The following is a 24,993-nucleotide window of genomic DNA, read 5'->3' on the forward strand; positions in this document are numbered from 1 at the left end:
TCCTCATCTCTTGTTGTCCATGCATTGAAAAAGGAGGCTGAAAATTACACTTGTCAGGAACTGTTGACAAGATGTTTGATATTCATGAAGCTGAAAATTAATTAATAAATAAATAAACAGAGTTGTGGCTCTGTCTAAGGGTGACATTGAGTATAATAAGGGGTGAAAAGTACAGTGCTATGATTTAGGGTATTTTCTTTAATTTTTACTTTTGTCTTAGAATAAGGACTTTTTGTATGCGTATGCCCACATTCCCTACACTAGTCTTTAATATTGACAAACTTATTGAATTTACATCACGTAATCTCAGTTTACCACTGCAAAGATTTCTGTACGTTATCTGGGTGGTTTTAGGAGATAACAGCATGATTCCCCAGTATATGTTGACAATGTGTTTGGCTGACATAAATAATTCCCTTCTGTTAATTATAATACATAAGAGTGACAAACACCGATTATAGTCAGACCAAATGTTTATTTTAAGTCATTTGCAGTACTGTATTTATGAGGCATGAACATTGTGAATGTTTGTGTTTTTTATTGGTGATTAAATGATTTACTTGTTCTCCCAAACGTCTAAGAACACAGTGAGAACGGTTTCTCAGGGGGACAAGCAGCGACTTGGTGAAATAGGTGGATGCGACAAATTCCCTGTGTGTCAGCCCAGGTCTGGGAACACCTGTTCCACGGCATCCTCTGAAAAAGAAATGGTAACAAGAGGAATGATATAGCGGTATAGTGCATTCCTAAATTTTCTTACAAACATCTCTCCATATTTGATATATTTTTATAACATCAATGCAATATATCAATTAAATTAATTTTATTGTTTGTTCTACCCATTTTTGGCGCTATGACATTCGAAAATGCTCTATAAGGTAAGTAAGTATGAAGTGTAATTATGTATACTACACGCCCCAGGTCCCAAGGGGACTGACACATCCACTACCACTGATAGAAATGATCAAAAATGTAGCACTACTACTAATAATTAGGATTATTCATATAATATTAAATAATGTTGATAATGATAGACTAATGTTACAGTGACATTTTATAAGTACTGTATTTTCTATTAAAAATACATAACTATTACTACCACTACTACTACTACTACTTATAATTATAATAATGATTCATAATATAATGATAAACTACAATAATGTTAATAGGCTCTAATGCAGGGGTGTCAAACTATTTAAAAAATGGTAGGAGTCAAGAGCCAGACTAGTTCAATGTTTATCGAAAACTTACTGGAATAACATTGCACATATTGAACCTGGAACCAACAAAATGTTAAAACAAAATTAATCAGGCTTTTCAATAAACACAAAAATGTCATGACATTAGTCGAATCTTATAATGCCATTTTTGTAGTTGTATGTGTTGCGTTTTCTATTAAACAGCAGCTGTATTAATGTTCACCTACCACACACACAAATATAAATATATACATATATACTCATTAAATGTCGTTATTTATTTATTATTAATAAATATTTTTATCTTAAATATTTTTTTCCCTTTTGGCAAACTGTCTTCCTTGCACCAAAGCCTTTATTCCATAATTTGTTTGTTTTTTTTAAATAACGGGTCTTTGATTCCATTTTAAAATAAAATGCTTAATATTGAGCAGCAGCGATAAACACGGGCAACCGAGAACGCTGCGATGACATGTCGCGGAACTTGGCGGCAGGAAAAGTTTTCAATTGACGGCTAAAATCCTCTCTTGCCACCGCAAAGCGCTCGGAGTGGCAGAGGAGAAACACTTAGTGATTACACGTGTAATTACACAACGAATGTGTGTGTGTGTGTTTGTGTTTCGCAGTGTGCGACTCGTGTCACGCCACTGTACGACGCTGCGTGTGCACGCGAGCGCGTGCACGTGTGCAGCGCGGAGCACCGACCCTCCCGGCGGCTGCGGCTCATTCATCCGTCGGCTCGCTCCGCAAACGCCCCGTTCCCCCGACGCAACTCCCGCTCTTTGGCTTCATCTATCCGTTTCCCCGCGACACCGAGGCGGCTTGAGTTGCGTGTTCCGGCGGAGCGTCTCGGAGTCACCGGGGTGTGTGGTGGTGGTGGTGGTGATGGTGGCGGGGGTGGAGGGGGTTTGATCGGGGAAGGGGGGGGGGTTGGATGGATGGACGGGAGGGGGGCAACATAGTAATAATCATAATAATGCGTTTGAGGGAAAGCCTGCTTCGGCTCCGACGCTTCCCGCATTGTCCGCCCCTATCCGTATGAACGCAAACACGGCGGCGGCGGCGGCGGCGTGATGGAGACGTGCGTGTAGGTTGATGTGTCCGGCGGGACTGCCCCTGGCTTTTTTTTTCCGGGGAAGATCATATTGGATCATATTGTTAGCAGGACGTTGTTCCTCCTGCAGCCCCCCGCCGCCCCCCCACCCCCGGTCTATCCCGACGTAGTTGTGAATTGAACATGGCGACTGTACCAGTGTATTGCATCTGCAGATTACCGTACGACGTGACCCAGTTTATGATCGAGTGCGATGCCTGCAAGGACTGGTTCCACGGCAGGTAAGAGCCGCCGCGCCGCTCGCCGCCACGTCTTTCGGACGCTTTGCATTATTATTTTTTTTTTAGCCCGGGACCGAGAACGCAACCAAAAAATGGCGAGGTCTGAACAGTGTGTTTGACAGCTTTGTGGCTCTCGGTCGCCCGTCTGCATCTGAAGAGAGAGGCCGCTCGGAGAAGAAGGCGGAGTTTAAGCGCCGGGGGTTTTTGACATTTTTTCGCGAATAACTAAAAACAAGATTCCGCTTCTTGGGGGGGAAAAAAAATCTTCGTGTTTGTTTGTTTGTTGTTTTTTTTTTACCGGGCGATATTCGGTGCGGGCTCCGTCTAATACCTGGACTTGACGGTTCATTAACGTAGCCCGCAGAGCCTTAGCGTTACGGCGGCGGCGTTGAGCGAGCGGTCGGTCGGCAGCGGGGGAGCCCTCGGCGGGTTGTTTGTCTCCCGTCCCTCCGCTCTCCGCTCGCCTCCCGCCGCCTATCCAACCCCGTGTTGTCCTTAAATTTCGCCATATTGTCACCGTTCCCGTCTGTCGCGCTGGGTGTTTTTTGACCGACTCGGCTGAAAATCACGACCCGGGTCTGAGCCTCCCTGCCAGGCAGGCGGCAGCTATGGCTGACAAAAGCCCGTGTCGGATGTCCTTACGCTTCGGCAGGGGGTGGAAGGGGAAGAATATTACGGATAACAACCGATTTATGCCGCTTTCTTCGACTTTTCTGCGAATCTCGAAGCTGTAGACGATCATATGTGACCGTCTTGTCGCCCCACCGGCGCTCATCACTTTCCCCCGCCGTTCATAAACTGCGACGGTCTCCGCCGAATCCCGCTTATCGTCATGTCATAGTCCGACCCCCCGCCCGCTGCCAACACTTTGTGTTAACATAACACACTGTCCGTCCGCTAGACTCGGCTTTGTCGGCGAGCGGTTTCACGCTGTTCGCCGGCACTTCGGACGTCGCACCGGCGTCGAAAACGCCGTCTGATAACCCCCCCACCCATCCCCGGTTGTTCTGCGAGCCGGCGACGAACGGCGGCGTTTACGCGCCTGAACGTTAACCCTTTCCTGCTCCCGCCGCGGAGCCTCGTCACGCGGAGCGCGGGCTGACGGTCGACCCGCTGGCTTGACCTCCTCCAGCGAGAACCCGGATGTCAATTCAGAATCATAATAACACTGACCTCTATATTTTCCTTTATATCATAAGTGCCATAGGTTTCATTTATTATTTCTGTGATCGGATAGAGCTGATTTTACATGTATCTATCTTTACATGTGCATCTATCATGGGCCGGCATGGCACGGGGTTAGAGCAGTATTCCTTGGAACCAGACAGTCCTGGTTCGATCCCTGGTTCCTCCTAGCCTGGCGAAGTGTTGTTGAGCAAGACACTGAACCCCTGACTGCTCTCCTGACGCTGTTCCTTCTGCTCATTGTTCATCCATTTGCTCATGTTGTGCTCTATGTATAACTGCATGTGACAATAAAGTCATTTCTTCATCTAGCTAACTATCTTCTCATTCCTTTCGACTACTCCCTTCAGGAGTTGCCACAGCAAAACGACCTCCTCCATCTAACCGTCTAACCCTATTCTCTGTATCCTGTTCTCTCACACCGACTTACTTCATGTCCACTTTCATTACATCTGTCTCCGCTTCCAAACACGCCTTTCTCCTCTCCTTCTTCAACCCACATTAGCCCAACTACTTTCCACTGGCACCCCGTAGGTTATCACCACCAGTGCTGGTCTTTGTGAACCCGGGCCTTGACCGATCTGGTATTAGATTCGTAGGTTTGACTAGCATGTATGGTTTTGCCTCATGTTTTATGCCGGATTGCGTTCCTGACGTAACCCTCTGTGTTTATCTGGGAGACATTTGGTTGTGACCCCCACAGGTTGCATCTATCCATCTATCCATCTATCTATCTATAAATGAAGACTCAACTTATATAGCGCTTTCATATTGCGTTTCAAAGTGCTTTACACCAGATACTGTTGCGCATCCGCACACGCTCACCGATGGCAGCAGAGCCCTGCTGTGCAAGGTGATAACCAGGCTATTGGGCGCAACTTGGGGTTCTCCGTCTTGCCCGGTGACACGTCAGCATGCAGACAGGAGGAGCTGGGAATCTTACTGCCGAACCTTCCCATTGGAGAGACGCCTGCTCTACCAACTGAGCCTCAGCTGACTCCTGTCTCTATCTATCTGTCTATCTACCTATCTGGGGTGACAGTGGGTCTGTTGATGTCCCTCCAGTCGTGAGGTTAGCGGTTTGTTTGTCGACTCCTGTCTGCATGTCCAACGGATCCATCCATCCATCCATCCATCCATCCATCCATTTATCCGTTCATCCATCTATCTGGGGTGATCATGTTCCCCCAACCATGAGGTTAGCAGTTCCACTCCCTATTCCTGTCTGAAGGTGTAGACTTGTCCGTGGGCGAGATACTGACAACCCCTAAGTTGCTTCCAATGGGCTGGTTAGTGCTTTGCAAGCTAGCTCTGCTGTTGTTGGTGTGTGTGAGTATGTGTGAATAGGCAAATCAATGTAAAGCAATTTGAAAACCACGAGGTGTGTAAGGTTATTGTAATTTAATGAGTCATTGGTTTATGTGACATGGGATTTTCTGAGCCATGCAGATATTGTCATATAGATGCATGTACAAAGGGCAAGTGGATACTTTGATGCATTGTGTTCCCAGTTCAACAACTACATAGTAAGCTGAACATCATGGGTCAGCCTAGAAGATCATTGCTGATCGGTGATATTAAGTCATAATAACAGTCAGCTAAGATAAGACTACCTGCTAATGAACATGTTCATGGTAGTCAAAGCTCTAGATTGCCTTGTTGATTCATTTTGAAAGAAGGGGGCGTGGGGTCGCAACATGGTATATTTAGACACAGTTCAGTAATGAATATTGACTATAAAATAAAACTATACAAAGAATATATTTCGTCCATCGTTGTGACAAATCATTCAAGTCAAGATATACAATTTAAAGAATATTATAGTATTTTTGTTTTTTTTCCTTTGGCCTTTTTTTTTCAAGTCAAGGTGAAATGCAACTGGATATGGAAAAAGTTACATATTATAAAAAAAGCACAATGTAAAAAAAAACTTGGAAAAAGAGCAATGAATTATCTTACAATAACAACACACTAGCGTTGGAGTTAGAGAAACAAAACAAAACTATATACCAGGTGTAGAATATGTTTACCATAATTGATACAAAAGAATGAAACTCCTGTAAGATGAAGAGCTTTTGGTGGTGGCAATGTAAATGAAAATGAGATGCACAAAAACAATTAGAGATATTTGTGGCTGCAAGTGTTGAGATAAATACAAATAAAATGCAAATACGCAGACACTAAAAATATGAGAGCAATTTTACAATCATATCTGATTTTGGCCTATACAATGACCAGTCAATGGGATTCTCTTCCCTCAGGCTCATATTCATGTTGTTCACTTACAGGCAGGCAAATGTGATGTCTTTTTAAGCACTTCCACATACCACGTACATCTTGACATGTATCATATTATCATAATATTTTTACATTTTTCGCTTTTTGTAAATGCTCTTACTGATTTGCACATCACTTTGAAAATCGTCAGGAAAGATATTCAAAAAAGTGATTATAAAAATGTTTATCCTCTTAATTTTACATTTGGAAGTTGGCTCAGAGTTTTTGCATTCGATTTCTTCGATCGAAAGAAATTGCTTCTAATGGACTAAAAGAACGTAATAATTTTCAAATTACGGGTGAGATTCTGTGATTAAATTGATGAGCTTTTTAAGAGGCTAGCTATGTGTGTTATCCAAAATCAGTAGGATGTAACCCAGCAATTCAGCAGCACTTAGTAAGCAGTATTAGCTTTATTCGGCAAATTACCAGATATTTATCCGAAAATGTCATTTTTTTTATCTTGTTTCATTCAATATATTGAATGAAATATATATATCCAATATATTGAAATATTGGATCCCTGGTACAGATTTAGATTTTTTTTTTTTTTTTGTTAAAATGTTCACCATGATGTGTTCACAAACGAAAAGCATGAAAGTTGAGTTGCTTTTTGTCTTCACGTTGTTCTAATGTTGTATTTTCCATATATATGTCCATATAAGATTGTAATATACTGTTTTTTTACCCTGCATTACCTGCCCCCCATTTCATCATTCTCATATGACCTTGGATAAAACTTGTTTTTCCTGATGTTGCTGTGCTCCAACCCCTCAGCAGCTCCATGTACGGGACAAGCAGTATAGACAATGAATGAGTGATGCACCCCCCCTTCATATATCATGTGTACAAACACTTGTAAAACCCAGATAACAGTCTCTGTTGCTGCCAGACCAACAGGAGGCATTGCGTGAAGTAAATAATGTGTTATGGTATTGCATACAATTCTGGTGATTTCTCAGTAAATCCCTTTTTTTGGCATTTGCTTTTTTAAAGTATTCACTGCAAGACAGGGTCCTTCTGTGGCTTAGTTGTTGCGAGACAGCACTATTTCAATGACAGAATGTAATCAATTTCAATATCAGTGTTTTTTAAACAGTTTTCTCACAACAAACTTTTGCATCATTTGTACTTGAGATTTTGATCACTGTCTGGGGCTTTAGAACCAAAAACATATTCTCTGTGGAGGAATCAGGTGCATATAACAGACACATTGCAAACTAGTGATCTTCACGGCCAGCAATAATTTATATTTGGTAGGTTTGTTCAGTGATCCAGTCATTGCTTCTGGCGCTGTGATATAATTGAAATGTTATATCAAACAGAGATTGCATTGTGTTGCAAACAAGCATCAGTTTTAGTCCTAAAAAATGCAAAGAATTCTGTAAACAAGCTGTAGACTGTTTTTTCAAAACGCTTTTTGGTTAATGCTTCTACAAGCTATTTATATTTATTTGTTTGTTTGTTTATTTTCAATAATAATAATAATGCATACAGACATGTGCATACAAAGAGTACACTTTGGTAACTAGCGAGTAACCAGTGAGCAGCGACAGCATGTTGTGCTAGCTTAAGTGTCAAATTAAGCTGATGTAAAATTCACAGTAGGACAGGTTAAAACATCATACATGAATTTAACAAACACACATGAGCTAAAAACCTTCAAAACTGACCTGCTAGTAGTTGCTAACAATAAGTACCTGGTGGTAAATAGAACGACAATGAGCTAGCTCCTGGCGGCTCCTGGTAATATCAGCTTTGTGGCGCTGTATATTTTCAAGCTAGTCTCTCCCGTCTGCAGTGTATTTAGGCGTCACGCTGGCATGACTCAGCTAGAAAACCCATTAAACCAGGTTGCGAAGTAAAATCTTGTGTAACATACCAGCATTAGCCTTATGTCTCAGGTGAATGGTGGTGTGGCAGTTAGTTTTGCTGTTTATCTCTAGCGGGTCACTCACCGGATGACTCAGCACCACAGGGACTGTTAGCTTGTCAGAACTGATGTAAGAGATGCTAATCTACATTTGCAACCCCCATCCACTAACCACGCACTGAACAAAACCAAAGACCAGTCGTCATTTGAACAACCCTGACCTCGGAAAAGTGAAATATAGAGTTCAAAGCTTGTGCTTATAGGTTTGTGTGATAGGCTTCTATAAGTCATCTCCATTGACTTAGGAAGCGAAGCAGCCATAAAAATGTACCTTTTGGTCAAGCCTCGTTTCAGCTTTGCTCCAAAACACTGTTGTGTTCACGTGACCTTAAATGAAGTGCCTCAACAGAATTAGACTGTACGTCCTGAAGACAAATTCATTCATTCATTCATTCTCTATCCATCTTGCCCTGCAGTCAGCGTCGTGCACAGGCCGGATGCTGTGCCAGCTGTCATTGGGGGGAAAAGGGGGGTTCATCCTGACCAATCGCCAGTCAATCACAGGACTTCATCTAAAGACAAACAGCCTACTATTGTTAATAGAGTAATGCGTTTAAAGCATCTGATCACTAAGTCTGTGTTTGTTTGGTTTATTTTTTTCAAATTCGAGCACTTGAGTAGAAGTTGTATAAAAAATATCCTGATCTATGCAAGAGACATCGGTGTATTTCTGTTACTTTTTTGATATATTGAAAGCTAGTTTTCTGACCGATCTTATCATCTGCACATATACTCATCACCATTTTTCCTGAGCAAATATTAGAGATGTACAGTGAAGGGTTTTATATATATATATATATTTATGTGTGTGTGTGTGTGTGTATGTATGTGTAAATAAATAAATAAATTTATATATAAATATATATATACACACACACACACTTATATATATGTATATACACACACACATATATATATATATATATATATACACACATACACACAAATATATATATATATATATATATACATACATACACACTAATATACATACATACATATATATACACACACATAGATGTACAGAACTGTCTCAGAAAATTAGAATATTGTGATAAAGTTCTTTATCTTCTGTCGTGCAATTACAAAAACAAAAATGTCATACATTCTGGATTCATTTCAAATCAACTGAAATATTGCAAGCCTTTTATTATCTTAATATTGCTGATTATGGCTTACATCTTGAGAAAACTCAAAAATCCTATCTAAAAATATTAGAATATCATGAAAAAGTCATTTTTGTTTTTGTAATTGCATTACAGTGGATAAAGAACTTTATCACAATGTTCTAATTTTCTGAGACAGTCCTGTATTTATAGGTATGTAGGTAGAAGGATGCAGGAGGTCTAGAGGAAGGCTGAAGAGAGAAGATTTATGGATGGAGTGAAAGATGACATGAAGTGAGTTGTTGTGAGAGAAGAGGATACCGATAATAGGGTCAGATGGGGGAAGTTGATTTGCTGTGGCGACCCCTGTAGGGAACAGCCAAACAAAAAAGAAGAATAACCTTTTTTTCCCCCCATCCTTCAAAAATAAATAGAAAGACGGTCACTGGAGACTTGTCTCCTTTCAGGGTTCAGATGGCATAACAGGTAATTGGAGGGACAATGGTTTGATACCCGCATCGAAATATTGGAGACTTATTGTGACAGGATACCAATGCTGTGTTGCAATAGTTGATTGTTAATTATTGAATGGATCTAAATTTCATTGTGGGATGGTTTCATTGATGTGTTACATGCATAAGATTCACTCCCTCTTTTGATTTGTAACACTCATGGGAGGCTGTGGAACAACCTAACCTGATTGTTTTCTCGTCGCAATATTGCAGGATAAAGATTTGCTGAATCACTATACTTGGTATTGTAACTGGGAGGCAATCTTACCCAAACTTTTGACTCCAGTCTTCAGGGAACTACGAGGTTCCATTTGCATTGTTGCCTGTTGGTAACATAATGTGTTGATTTCGATTTTATTTTAATGCAATATATATTTTCTTCTTCTTTTTTGTTTCTTTCTTGTTCATTTTTCCATTACTTTTTTTTTATAAATTCCTGTTAATCAATTTTTACAATGGATTAACAGACTTCAGTTGGAACTCAGAGGAAGGAACAGCAATTGGGGAAAAAAAGGCTTTTAGTTGTAAACGCAGGAGCTCTGAAAAATGAGGTTTGCTTGGCAAAAATAAGTTATGCCTCATGATATTTTTAATACACTTCAGATTAAATAACTTGATGCTGAGACACAGGTGTTTGTTCGATTGAGATAGTGGCGTTGTGTTGGTGAGCGAGGCGGTTCGTCAAAGCGCGTCTTCAAAACAAACGGCAAAGAGCCGCTCGAGCTTGAGACGTCCGCTGTGCCACTTTTTGTGTGTATCCGTGCAATCGGGCTGCTTCATGGTGGAACCTGGAGTTGTCCAGCCGGTAGGATTACCATTAAGAAAAAAAAAAGATAACTGAAGCGCATCTCACAGTTCACACAGAGGGTGCACTCACAGTTGTACGCTCAATTTATGAATATCAGAGCTATTATTGTATCATTTCAGCTATTACCATGTAACAGTCAGTGCTACTGGTATTTGTAGGAAGAGATCATTTGTGGCCTCCAACCCCTCAAACCCCTATCTGTCTCCATCACAGCCTTGATTTTTTTTAAATTTCCTTCTCCCTCTCACTCTTCTCACTCTCTTCATATCCAGATCAGTCGCGGCGGAAGGCCGCCCACATGGAGCTTGAGTGTTTCTTTGCCGCTGTTCTCAAGTGCTTGCTCGTGGGAGCAATTTTGGGTAAATTATTTTGTGTGGTCCAAAATGACATGAGACAACCGTGTTATGATGTTTCGCTGTATGAATAAAATCTTAAGTTTGTTTGACTTGACCGACTGTGCTCGAAAACACAACAGCAGTATTTCTCTGACAATAGAATATATACGGCTTTTGTTTTAAAGCTATTTCTTTGACCAAATCGGACATCATGTCCACTTCACATTTTCATGTTGATAGGCATATTACTGTGCTAGTCTAACATTGTGACTGCAGGATTTGACACAGCTACAGCATATATCTGTAATTTATATCTGTTGTGCCCTGCAGGTTTGGCGGGAAGTGGTGGTTTTGGGGGGCGGGGGGGGTGTCATTCAAGGTGGCCTCACAGCAGCACTTTCACTTTAGTTGTTTCGTGAACTTTCTAAATTTAGTAGATTGTGCCGTTCCCGCTGAATACCCTTGGAGCGGCAGCTCATGGGGAACTGATACAAACTTGTTTTTGTTCTTATTGTCCTTCTCTTTTATCCCATGTGGAAAATATGATGCTCAAGATGTCACTTTTGGCAGCTATAAACTTCCCAGTCACCTATTTTAAGACCGTGCCCGTACTGAAAGAATGTGTGTGAGCCGCAAGTTGCGCAACTGCTCTCTAACCTGGAGTTTTCACTTTTTGTCCGCTCTGCTTCTCGTGGTTCTGTTTTTGTGCCCCCTCTCTCCCTCTTTTTTTTTTTTTTTTTTTGAAAGGCCTGTTTTTTGACTCTTTAAATGGACCTGAAGAGTAAAAGAGCATGACGGCTTGTTGCCGAACAAAAGACTCTAAATAATTTTCCCAGATTTAAAGGGACTTATCCAGAGGAGATGTTTATACTGGACGTTGTAATGATATCTGACCTGATGTTATAAGATGTGAAATGAAGACATTTGTGAGTCTTGAGAGAAAATATCAGTGTGAATCAGCAAAAATTGGATGTTCAAATCAAAAATATATATTTTTCTTATCAAATGATAGAATACTATGAGTATTTCTAATAATAATAATAAATATGTTCATAGAGAATTTTCCATCAAAATGTTATACAAGTGAGAACGGATAACAGTGTGACAAATATGAAATCATGATATTGGTTAAGTTCTTTTATTCATTCTTAACTTATCTTAGTTTTTTTATCTTATGGTCTTCTATCATTTCTTGTCATGTATTATAGCTTTTCATAAACACATTGTTGCCTGATATTCTGAATATTCAAATGCATCTCGCACAGAAAAAAAACAAAACAAATTCAGACACTTAAAATGTTGAAAAGAAAGTCTAACAGAGGGAATCACTTATTCATTTTTTTCTCCAATAAAATATCAATAGCCTTATGGACCGCTGAGACTCTTAATATTTAAACACATGACACATCAACATTGAATTAAAGATACACAATTGGAAAAATGCACAAAATAGAAATAGTCCTTGAAGAACTTAGGTCAGAAATGAAATGAAACATCATGACCTTTGATGATTCATTCTGTCATCTATTTTTTTTTTATCCTTGTTGTTGTCACTCCATTCTCACCCTGCTTATCCAATTTTTATCCTTGCTGTTGTTGTTGTTGTCACTTGTTTCTTCTATTTATATTTCTCTTCTATTTTATATTTATATTCATGTTTATTAATATGGTCTTTGTTGCGCTGCTGTGACAAGAAATCTCCCAAATGTGATCAATAAAGTACTATCTCATCTTATCAATTCCGAAGTAATCAAAGAAACGGTGTTAATTGTAAATGCATTTCCTTTGACGTAAGTTATTATATATATATGTTATGAGGTAATAGCCGATCTCATTACACTGAATTTTGCCTTTTACCTGATTTGTCCCCAAATAAATACTTAGATTTAAAAAAAAAAAAACGTTTTCGGCTAGAAATAGAACGTTACATTCATATAAAGCATTATGTCAGTGTTCACGTTGCACAATTTTAATGTTTGAACAGCATTATACTAAAACCACTACCAAAGAACCTCCCCGTGACCTCTGCTCCGAAGTAACCCTTACTGTGTGCGTGCGTGCGTGCGTGCGTGCGTGCGTGCGTGCATGTGAACCCCAGAACACCACTGACATTAAATTAAATGCAAGCTGTGTCTGACCTGAAATGACCTATTTCTCTCACACTTATCAGGATTCTCCATTCCTCCCCCCCAGGTTTCCCTGACATCAAAAACCTTTAAAAATTGTAAATGGATGAATATGATTTGAAGAAATTACCTAAAGTTTAATTAAAAAAAAAAAAAAGAAATAATAAACAAGTTAAAATAGAAACACACACAAGTTAAAGCACATCCTGCTTCCTGAGCCTTCGTACGACTCTGGACTTTTAACTAGAAATGACCTGGATAACAACATTGAAATTGAATTTTGAAAAAAAAAAATCAGAAATGGCAAAAATGGAATTATATATTGGAGGGAAGATTGTAGAAAGATGAGAAGTAAAATTGTTACTGGAATAAGTCCTGGAAAATATCTTGAATAGAGTGGAAAGCCCGATACTTTATTGCAAGTCATGTGTATAACTGGTTAAAGACGTGTGTGTGTTTGAGTGTGAGTGAGTGAGTGTTTATGTGTGATGTGGTGGCGGTTGTCGGGGACGATACATTCTGGGAAATCCCAGCGACTCCAAAAGGATGGAATGCGCGGTTACATGGACAAGACAGGCCATTAGGTCGCCTTCTGTTTGTAATCTTAATTTTTTTTCTAATAACTACCCACCCTTTCTGCAGCACTACATCCTTCAGCAACCAGGAGTCCTCATGTAAGAACATGTTTATTTTCTCCCGATACGCCATGAACTTTAAGTTTACTTGATATGCATGGAAGTTCAACAGAACTTAAGTACTCAATAGTCGCCGTAGGAAAGATCTGTGATGGTGTTCAATAGAAGGTATGTGTTTGAGGGCACTGGTACTTCATAACAGCGCTCTGCGCATCTACAGATCCTTTTTTTATTGGGGGGGGGGGTCTAAAAAATAGCCTTTTTTTTCTTAGGGTGCTTTCAACACAATCTGAATGAATTATTTAGACTAATCTTACACTTTAACTGAATTTCAATTGACTTTGTACATAGGCCAAGTGTTTAATCTCATAATAGCAATGTATGTCTCGTATGTAAAACTGAAGTCGTGCTTGCCACTTTGCAGGTTTTTTTTGTTTTTTTTAATCTATCAATGCATTAGTGATGAAGTGTGGACCCACTGCACTATGAAAATTAAATTAAAGAAATTCTGTACACATCAGGGAAAAAATATAAAATTGAATAGATATGAGTATGATAATAAATAGAAAGGCAGAAGATAGGAGATAGCAAGACAAGATATGTATATACGTATATACATATATATATATATATATATATATTCAACAAATGCATTGGTACTCAATGTATAAACTGTAATGCGCAATATAGTGTAAGGTAGACAGTAAGGTGGATGTATAGACTTGTTGTCATTATTCTGAATTAGATACTTCCTAACTGTAGTGCTGTCTTCGTATTTTAGAGTTGAATGTCGATCAAAAAAAATTTAAATTTTCTTTTGGTTCATCATAATTGATCATAACTGTAATGAAATATTTTTCCCCATCAACGGTTCGCCGCATTCATGGAAACTAGGCTCAAGGATGTAGACTAAATAATACAGGGCAAGGCAAAATAAACAACCAAACCAAAACGAAAAGCATAAAACCTTACAATGAACATGAAAAAAGTAACAGAGAATATGTTTGTTTTATTCTAATAACACAGAAAACAAATTTTAAAAGCCACACAAGAAAGAATCAAATAATTTATTCTGCATTAGCGATTGTTTTTACAGTTCAGCAGCATCAAAATGATTATTTTTGATTCTGGTTCTCTGCGGCTCATTCGATTACAATATTCTCTCCCGCAGTCCAAAACATGCAAACTTCTTGCCCCACTGTGTCTGTACAAGATTGGCCAAACAGATATTAAATGGATGAATGACTGTTACATTGTGTAATATATTATAAAAAAATAATAATTATGATAGATATATTTTTATCCAACGTTAAAGCAGCCCCAGTGCCAACATTCAACAGGTTATAGCAAATACTCAGTGTATTGTAAGATATAAGATATACAGAACGGGGGCATCATCTGTTTGTAGTGTGTGTGTGTGTGTGTTGAAATAAATTAGAAGAATTATCTTGAGGGGAAAAAGGTAGACATGTTTTTGTCTGAAGATAGGACTTTCATTCGTAATACTCGTGAGAGGGTGTGAAGATCAAACAAGACATCTCTAGATGGAAACCCCTTCTCACTGGGTTTCTTGACAAACCAAAGCCCCTGTATGTCTCTGTGGAATAGTCCTATCCATGTTCCTATCATCCGAACATTTGATATTTCTTTTTTTTTTTTCTTTTATATTAGCTTCACAGTTCTACTTCAGTGGCCCATCCGCCAGCAGTGATTTCCCCGCCCTTCAAGCTGCCCCTCCATCCCTCTCGGTTATTCCCCAACACCTTTTGCTCCTTTCTTCGATACGTCGGCGATGCCGAAGCTTCGCATTGACTCATTGATGTCACGTGACCGACAGCTCTGGCTAAAGATGCCCGATCGAGGCCTCAGCATGATCAGTCATTTCCAGTAGCGAGCATACAAGTGTGTATACCAGAGAAGGTATGTCACAACAATGGGGTCTCTTGTGTGATGTCCCAAAATCATATCAGACGGGGTTCTGACCCTCCCTGGTGGAGATCAGTTAACACTGTAAGCAGCATGCTAGACTTGCACAAGGAGCGTAGAGGTTACCTGTACACCGGTGGTCCCCAACATTTTTAGTACCACAGACAAAAAAAGGAGTCTTGGTATTTCTCATCGTTGGCTCTTTCTCCCTTTTTAAACGAGTTCTCCGTTGACATTTGTTTTGACGGACGTCTTAGTGAAGGTCAGCTCGCTGACTTATGCTACTCATTCATTAGAGGACTGTAAAAGGTTTGGAAAAGACTGAGGATAAGAAACTATCATCTCACACCTGTTCACATCTAAAGACAAGTTTTTAGAGTTTTAAGTCTCAGCCTAGTCTCAGACTGAGATTTCACAAAGACTAATGAATTTTAGGGGTCACTCTTCACAAGGCTACAACTAGATCATTCCAGCTATTTTTCCTACCATGCAATGTTTTCACCGGGTATTTGCGGAGCCTCCGCTATCTCGCTCCATCGCTTTTCCTTCTCCACTCGGTCATGATACGTTGAAGAGTTGACATCGTACATCTGAGGTGTTCTGTTTACAGTTCCACCATCCGCTCCTCTTTCTGGACATCCTTCGCCGTTCCTGTTCATCCATAAAACCAACAAATGCTATCTCTACTGCCAATACCATGCTGGTGACTGTTTGTCTCCTACAGGTTAAAAAACAAGTTTTGTTAGAGCTTATCTATCAGTTGATTGTGTTACATCACCTTAAAGACTGAGAGTCTTGCGATGATATCAAACATGTTTAATATTGTCGCAAGGCCAAGAACAGGAAAAGACTAATCTAAAACATTCTTTTGCGGCACAATACTAAATGGTCCACGGCCTGTTGGCCGAAGGTGTAAACCAGGGGTGCTCACACTTTTTCCGCATGCGAGCTACTTATAAAATGACCAAGTCAAAATGATCTACCCACAACAAAAATGCAAAACACTCTATACACGTACAATGTATGTTGATGTACATTGCATAACTGCAAGAGCCAATATTGCACAACACAAAATAATGATGTACATTTTTTGTCATGACAAACGTTCACTCTGATGACTTGCACTGAATTGAATCATAGTCCGGACAGTAGCTGCTGACGGGCAGCCTTATTAATGATGATGTGACTCCCTCTGGAACGAGGCTTCGGTCGCGGCTTCCGCTTTTGAAGTTTGTTGTGTGAAAAGTAACTGCCGTCCGGACAACTGGGATTTTATTTCCTTCACCTTTCTCTTTCTCAGCTCGCTTTTCGGCGGGTCGTCCGTGTTGTATTTTCCACATTACCCGTCTTTGGTGTTGCGATGGTTGACCGGCAGATGAGGCGAACACACTTCGAAAATGTCATCGTAAAAAAAAAAAAAAATCCTCCTCCCATTCCGTATGAAAGTGATACATTTTTGTCTTCTTACTTGGTCCAGCTCCCCCACTCATTTTATACCCTTTCTTAAGTTTAAGAGAAAAAAACCGAGGCCTAAAAATCGGAGGTAACTTGCTTACCAGCTTGTTAATTTTGCTGCACTTTGCACCGTTGTTTGTGCACGTGCAGTGACTTCAGTGTCAGAAAAAGTCAGATGTCATGTGACTGGCTGTCCTGTATATCAATCAAGTGACGGGATGGCTGATAGACTGATGTCTGTTTTTTTAATGTCATGAGATCTACCAGTATTACTTCTGCAATCGACGTATCGAGCACCCCTGGTTTAAGCCTATAAGGTGTGTCAGAGTTATATTTATTCATTCAATTTTGCTTCTTTGTTTTTTTTTTTTTAAGTATCAATGGACACAAATGGTCTAACAATTAGGCGTACAATTTTTTTTCCTTTTTCCTGAGAGGATCCAGCTGCTCTCTCTGCATTTGCCGTCCGTCAATTTTCCTCTCTTGTGTTTGTCCTTCACTCTTGAAATGAACAGACACTTTCTCTCTTTTTTTTTTTTTTACAAGTCAGTAAAAAACCTTCAAGGAGATCGCCGACATGACTTCACTGATCGCAAAAAAAAAAAATTGTCTTTTCATAATGAAGAAGAAGCCCCCTTCTCCTCTGTAACATAATGTGTCTGTTGTTTTGCAGCTGTGTCGGGGTGGACGAGGACGACGCTCCGGACATCGACATATATCACTGCCCCAACTGCGAGAAGACACATGGCAAATCCACATGTGTGTAGCAACACTTATCAGTAGGAAAAACCCCCCTGGTGCTTTACGTCTGCAAGGTGACGGAAAAATGTTCTGATTGTCCCTCCCCACCACCTTCCCCCCCCAACCCCGTTCTTTCTTTCTCTCAGTGAAAAAGAAAAAGAACTGGAGCAAACATGACACGGGCCAGAGCACAGACATCAAGGCCGTGCAGAACGGCAGTCAGGTTTTCATCAAGGAGCTGCGCAGTCGAACGTTTCCCAGGTACGATCGCCTCTCCGCACATCACACACACACACACACACACACACACACACACACACACACACACACACACACACAAGATGCCCGGACTCCGACCACCACTAGGTGTCAATGTCTGCTAAAGTTTTTAAGCTTCCAGCTGAATGTTCTCTCGTAACTATTTTCAAGCGGGCCACATGCTTCTTCTTATGTTGTCATTCCTAGAAATTTAAAATTAATTACCTAGAAATGATAAAAAAAATGGTCTCAACAGGAACTTAAAATCAATATCAGTGTCCTTAGAATGGGTTCCAAGTTTAAAAAAAAAAAAAAGAAGCACTGGAAAAGCAATTCAATACCAACATGAATATTTGCTTCAGATGTCTTGAAATTGAGTGAATTAATGGAAAAAATATCGGTGTCCAGCGCGGACGACATCGTGGTGAAACTCAGCGGCAGCCAGCTGACCCTGGACTACCTGGAGGAGAACAGCTTTGATGAACCCATCCTTGTCCAGAAGAAGGAGGGCCTGGGGATGTCCATGCCAGCACCCACCTTTTACATCAGCGACGTGGAGAACTACGTCGGTACGAGCCGTCGCTCGCGTTTCCGGGTGTCACGACCGAATGCTCTGTTGCTCCTGCTCACTTGGATGTCAAGTGTTCCGGAGATAAAGTCAGCCTGAGATGGTTTGAATGTACACAGAGGGGGGATAGTGAAGATCTGGGTTAATGGGGGAGGTTGGACCCGCCAGGCCCGGAGGTCTGGAGGAAGACCGGAGAAGAAATTTACGGAAGGACAAAAGAGGACATGAAGTTACCGTAATTTCCGGACGATAAGCCGCGACTTTTTTCACGTAAACAACGATGCGGCTAATATATGGACTTTTTGGGTAGGGTGGGCTAACGAGCTTCACGCCGCTAAAACATTTCTCCTCGTCACATCGGACTGATGAAATGACCGGGAAATTCTGAGTCCGTTCAACTCCGACACTGAAGAAGACGACATTGACGGTTTTAGTGTCCAGGAGGAAGCCCGAGATAGCGATCGGCTCGCCCAGGGGTCGGCAACCCGTAACACCCAAAGAGCCATTTGGACCCGGTTTCCTCGGAAAAGAAAACACTGGGAGCCGCAATCACGTTTTGACATATAAAATTAAAAAAAGGTACCGCTTTATATATTGCTTTTTATTGCCCTTACACTTTGTATAAATAAGTGTGTAGTGTGTTGCCTCTGAAAGTCACAAAGTATTACAGAGAAAATTTAATTTTATTTATGTAATGAACTCATTTTGAGCTTTGGCCTATCAGAGCGCTTAGCGGAGCCTTGATCTGAATTTTAGAAATAAATAGGGAAAAAAAATCACTGTGTCAGTAAACAATAAAAAAATAAACATGTGCAAAATATCTTCATAAATATCTATTTTACCTGGTTTATGGGACTTCTGCTCCTGAACTTTCGCGCACAGCATCTGCATATAGGGACTATACCAGCTTCCGCAAGTGTGACATTATTTTGAGCGGCGAAAAATAATGAATATAAATGTATTTAATATTTCAAGATCACAATAATCTTCCAACTTAGAACTAAAAGTTAAAAAAATGAATCAACACAAATGAAATATACTTCAATTAAATATTCATAATTTATTTTCCCAAGCCACTCAGAGCCACAGTGTAAAGATGAGCCGCGGGTTGCCGACCCCTGGGCGAGCCGGTGCGGCTTATATTGACGTGCACTCAATAGTCCGGAAATTACGGTAGTTGATGTGAGAGAAGAGGGTTCGATGGAGGCAGATGATTGGCTGTGGGGGACGCCTGAGGGGAGCATCCCAAAGGTAAAGAAGAAGTCATATTTACATTAATGTAGATTGAAATTTGTTAAAGCCCTCAGGCGATAATCTGCCAGGGGGAAAAGCAACATTTCATTTACTTTTACAACATATTTGAACTTTATGCGGAGCATCACTCACCTTCAGCAAACGGGGAGGGTGTGTGCCTGGAAAAGAGGTGGAGAAACCAGTGCAGGCACGGCGGAGCGGGCGGGAGAGAGAATCAGGGGTTTATCTGACAGAAGAAACAACGTTCTCTGGATTAGAGACAGCAAGATTCAGTTTAGAGACCTGGAAATGACCCTTTTTGTTTCTTTGAAATGAAAGGGACGCATCTAACGGTGCGATCCAGCATTTTTTCGGGGGGGCGTTACATTTGGAGTTATATCGAAGAATGAGCGCGAGGAGACTGTGAGAACCAAAAAGTTGGACCGAGGAGGATGTGTGGAGGCTTATGGTGGCCAGTAGGGGGAGGTCTTGCTCCGCGTCCACACGATTACAAGGATCTGTTGTTGCCTCAAGGGAAAAGGTCTTGCAGAAACAGGAACTTAAACAGGATGGGATTTTTTTTTTCCCCCCTTTTATTTCTTAACATTTCATTTTTAAATCGGTCGTTGAGGTCAACTCGGCCACAATCTGGAGTAGAAAATATGGACAAATGCCTTATTTTAATACCCTGTCTGATTTGACGGCTTACTTGGTCAGACACCCGGAGGGTGGGTCACCAGATGTTTCTTTTTCTTCTGAAATGAGATAAAATGTTAAACTGATTTTTAAACATCTTGTTACCAGAGATGTGAGCCATGAATACAGCTGTTTCTGCTTAATGTCTGCTAAAAAAAAAAAAAATCATATAATTCTGTGATTCAGTATGATTGATAATATGCTAACTCCCCTCTTTTCGCCACATTTTCACTCATTCAATTTTGAAAGCAGATGTCAAAATATGATCAACTAATGTCATCAAAATTTAAAAAAAGCTGACATTTTCCTAAAAATAAAATAATGAAAATTTGGAGCAAATAATTCCCCGCAAAAGGCAGCAAGTGAACGAGAACCTCCGCAGGAAATAATGCCGGGATGTTTTTTTTTTTTTTTCGTTTTTCACGACAGGTCCAGACGTGGGAGTGGATGTCGTGGATGTCACCAAACAAACAGACAGTAAGATGAAGCTGAAGGAGTTTGTGGATTATTACTACAGCACCAACCGCAAGAAGGTGTTGAATGTCATCAACCTGGAGTTCTCTGACTCACGGTACTCTCCCTCACACACTTCTTAACGTTTTCTTTTTTTTTTTAAATAAGCCTGATCATACTATGGGCCAGATGTGTACTCCATGATGTGTTCCACCTGAAGTAAAACAATTTGAAATAAATATCTTTTCAGTAAGAAGTTTGCAATTTGCTTTTCAAAGTCTTTTTTTGGGCTGAGGGTTTTTTTATTTTTCCCTGCAACAGTTTTAAATGGTAGTTTTCTTTTTAGGAAATTTGTGGTAAATTACTATTGATTTCCATAAGTTTCCCCTTTATGTTCAGTAGTAATTAAGAATAATAATTTAATTAAAAAAAAATTGCAGGTTTTTTTTTCTCCTTTTTTTTTAAATAAGTTCTTGCTTTTAAATTTTGTTTTTTTATTTTCTGGTTTTTGCTTTTTAATTTCTGTTTGGCATAATTAGCCGGTGGTCGTCTGGTTGTAATTGTGCAGCCTCCCCAGAAAGGAGACTCACCCTGGAGGCTGAAAATTCATTCGGCATTGGCGTTTAATTTTATTTTTTATCTTTTCTCCTGGCACAGGATGAACAACATCGTGGAAAGCCCACAGATTGTGCGGCGGCTGTCATGGGTGGAAAACTACTGGCCCGACGACGCTCTGCTGGGAAAGCCAAAAGTCACCAAGTACTGTCTGATCTGCGTGAAGGACAGCTACACCGACTTCCATATCGAATGCGCCGGCGCCTCTGTCTGGTACCACGTGCTGAGGGTCCGTAGATCGTCGATGCGATGAGTAATATCCTGCTGACGCCGCTTGCGCCGTGTCAATAACACAAATGCAAATGCTTTCAGGGGGAGAAGATATTCTTCCTCATCAAGCCCACCTCGGCCAACCTGTCTCTGTATGAGCGCTGGAGGTCGTCCTCCAACCACAGCGAGATGTTCTTCGCCGACCAGGTGGACAAGTGTTACAAGTGTCCTCTGAAGCAGGGCCAGACCCTCTTCATCCCATCAGGTGAGAGGTCAAACTATTGCCAGACACACAGATATCAACACTATGTTGCTACCACCCAGTTAAAAGGCCATTTAAGGTAAAGAAAATAAATGAATCAATTAAAATAAAACACGGTTAACATGTTTGACAAAATCCCCGGTGCTTTTTCAAGGTTTTGTTTTATTATTTATAAAATAATAATCATTATATCTTAAATATAACGATTTTTATTTAAATTGTATATAATAATCATAATTTTATCATTATAATTATTTTTAATTGTATTATTATTAATATTATTTTATTCCTCATTTTCAGAGGAATGTAACGGAGAAATAAACCGTTATAAAGTTTTTGTTTTTACTTTAAGTTGCATGTTTATAATGGCCAGTCCTGATCTAATAAGGGATTTGCAAATCAAATTTTGAGGGCTGGCAAAACCTCAACACTAAGTGTTAACATTGTTTTTTAACTTGTTCCAAAAAAAAAACAAGAACTGAGGAAATACAGAATAGTATCGTAATTACAAGACATACATTGAAAGATTGAAGTAATTCAATCAAGTAATTCAGTCAAGAATGAAAAAAAAAAAAAAAGAGATAAATAATCTTCATTTGGAGTTTCGGGTGCTGCCTCCAAGCTGCAAAAAGGCTGGCTTCTGTCTTCCGGGGGTTTTCTCCAAGTTATCAATAATTGGCAACTTTACTCCTTAAAACCAAGAACATGCATCGGGACAAGTTTAAACGAGAGTGAACTGTTGTGTGTGTCTGGACGTGGCCCCTGTGATCTACAGCGTGAAAAGGCAGCATCTCTGTGTTTTGCCAATTGCTAAAACACAATTTTGCAAACTTGGCCACACATCCAAACTGCAAAACACCTCGTCTATCCTGCAAAACAAAGCCCTGCGACCAAAATTAGATTCAGCATTAGACACACATTTCATTCTGATTCATCTTTCCAGATTTTTGTCTCAACAACTTCACCCTGTTCAGCGTAATAAAAAGCACTGTCACCTTTGGTATGCTTTGCTATAATACTAAAATATGTCAAATTGTAGAGAATTTTTTAGAGATCACACGCACAGAATATATTTGCAGATACACATGCTGTTGAAACATTATTCGTTGTTAAAAAAAAGATGGTCACCTATGGACTTTTGGTGCTTACTTTCTGACTGAAAAGATAACAATTAACCATAATTAACCATTGAGCCGTATATATGTGTGTGTGTGTGTGTGTGTGTGTGTGTGTGTGTGTGTGTGTGTGTGTGTGTATATGTATATATTAGTCAATTTGCTGATGTATTGTGTCATTTTGAGTGCCAGTGTTTTGAACTTGCAACCATGTGACTTTATATTGACAGATTTTTATATCTTATACAGTGAAGAACTGCATTCAGTACATTTACAAAGTTCCATTTTGACTCACAAAATGAGAGAAAAGCAGATTTTTTTTTTAAGTTTAAAAAGTTTTGGAGAATTGACAAGCGGTTTTTGCTCTCTGTGAGTCAATTCAAATTTTTGTACTACGCATGTCATTCAGAGCACAGGAAATTCATCGCTGACTCACCCACATTCACAGGAACTGTTGATTTGGAACGATCCAAACCTCACGTTCAATTGATTTTCTCTTCTTTGGCTCTGTTCTGCTTCCGTACAAAAAAAAATGCTTGCTCTGAATTCACAATCCCTCCATCTGCATGAACCTGCCCTGCCGGCAGCAGACAGCCACTGCAGTTTGCCTCAGTGAACACTTCCTGCCGTGACCAGCTGCCACGCTGGAAGTCCTGTTTCACAGGCCTTCTTAGCTTGGTGACACACCAGTTTTCTTTCTTTCATTTTTTTTCCACCGCAGCTGGTCATGACACCATTTTACACTCTCATCTCACTGGGATGGTACATTTTATTTTAATTATTCATTTAATTATTTAATTATTTATAATTATTATTTATTATATTATTATGTATTATTATTTTCCGTCTCGAGTGTGGGCCCCACAAGTTGTAAAATGACCACTCGTAATTCTTTATTGTATATATATGTTAATTTCAGTAACCATTAGTGCATGATACAAATCATTAGAAGGAAAAAATAATTTCCAATGGGTATCTAGATACTTTATTATTGACACTTAATTATATATCTCTCAAAACAATAATAATCAATAATAATACATCCCCAGTAATTTGTAAAATGATGAATTCAGAAGTCACCTCATGTACAGGATGAAAAACTAATAAGCACGTAATAGGAATAGCTTATTAATCTAGAGCAGTTCTGAGCTCACGCCTTAATGAATGCTTCATAATGTGAGGTTATTATAAAGTAATTATTAATTAAAAAGTGTGGCACTCAATTTTAATGTTATTCATGATTTAAATTGTTATTACATTTGTAGACCTTTAACTTTTGGCAGCGATGGCTTTGTCTTTTTTTTTTTTCCTGACATTTGAAAATTACGTGTTTTTGAAACTTCCCCAATTTCACCTGCGGTTTTTCAGTTGGAAATTTCTTTTTTGTTTTGTTTTCTTTTTGTACGGCAGTTAATTCGGTAAACGCTGTCAGCAGCTGCAGTCAGGTTGAGGTTCATCAGCTGAGCTACGACTCGCAACCGCGGATTCACAAGCCACCGCCACCGGAGCTGACTAAACATGGAAAGCGTCGGTGGATAGTGAATAATTTGTGAATGAATTAATGAAATCGGCGTCTAAGTCAGCTCACATTTGGCAGGAACGAACTTGTATGAAAGCGGACACTGTGAGAACACGTTAAACATTGTTTTGCAGGCACGTATTGTGTTTTTAAAACGTCAATTATTGCCCCCGTTATCCAAGTGATGAGTTATGCGTGAAAGACATGCAGCGATGGTGAAACGCCCAACATCCAAACATCCCATAATCGTTTACGAAAGGTCGGTTCTTGTGGAAGAAACAGATATGGTTTGAACTGCTGCCATCAGGTAGACAAAGCGGTTGGCGACCAGGAGAACAGATCATAGCCTGGATGACACTCAATTTCTGCAAATGCACAATTGCACAGCACTCAAAAATTTGCTTTCTCTCAGTCTAAACGTCAATTGTTTTTTCTATTCAAATGAATTGATTATATATCACAACACTTTGCACACAATCTGTACATCT

At 39.9% G+C, this 24,993-nt stretch overlaps 1 protein-coding gene across 2 annotated transcripts in view; it reads left to right on the top strand.

Annotated features, from left to right (window-relative positions):
• Window positions 1–2,275: 2,275 nt before the first annotated feature.
• Window positions 2,276–24,993, top strand: part of phf2 (PHD finger protein 2) — a 44,736-nt gene continuing 22,018 nt past the window's right edge. The window contains exons 1-7 of one of the 2 annotated variants that reach the window (XM_086167782.1): window positions 2,276–2,537; window positions 17,509–17,594; window positions 17,723–17,837; window positions 18,243–18,403; window positions 20,761–20,902; window positions 21,442–21,628; window positions 21,712–21,874. In XM_086167782.1, coding sequence (XP_086023908.1) covers window positions 2,440–2,537; window positions 17,509–17,594; window positions 17,723–17,837; window positions 18,243–18,403; window positions 20,761–20,902; window positions 21,442–21,628; window positions 21,712–21,874 — 952 coding nt within the window. In that variant the 5' untranslated portion in view covers window positions 2,276–2,439. Of the gene's footprint in view, window positions 2,538–17,508; window positions 17,615–17,722; window positions 17,838–18,242; window positions 18,404–20,760; window positions 20,903–21,441; window positions 21,629–21,711; window positions 21,875–24,993 lie in introns of those variants that run through there. The other variant, XM_086167783.1, reaches the window with a different exon arrangement.

The sequence above is a fragment of the Fistularia commersonii genome, chromosome 21 (assembly GCF_037954325.1).
Source record: "Fistularia commersonii isolate RoL2024-O1a breed Wild chromosome 21, RoL_Fcom_v1.0, whole genome shotgun sequence".
Lineage (NCBI taxonomy): Eukaryota > Metazoa > Chordata > Actinopteri > Syngnathiformes > Fistulariidae > Fistularia > Fistularia commersonii.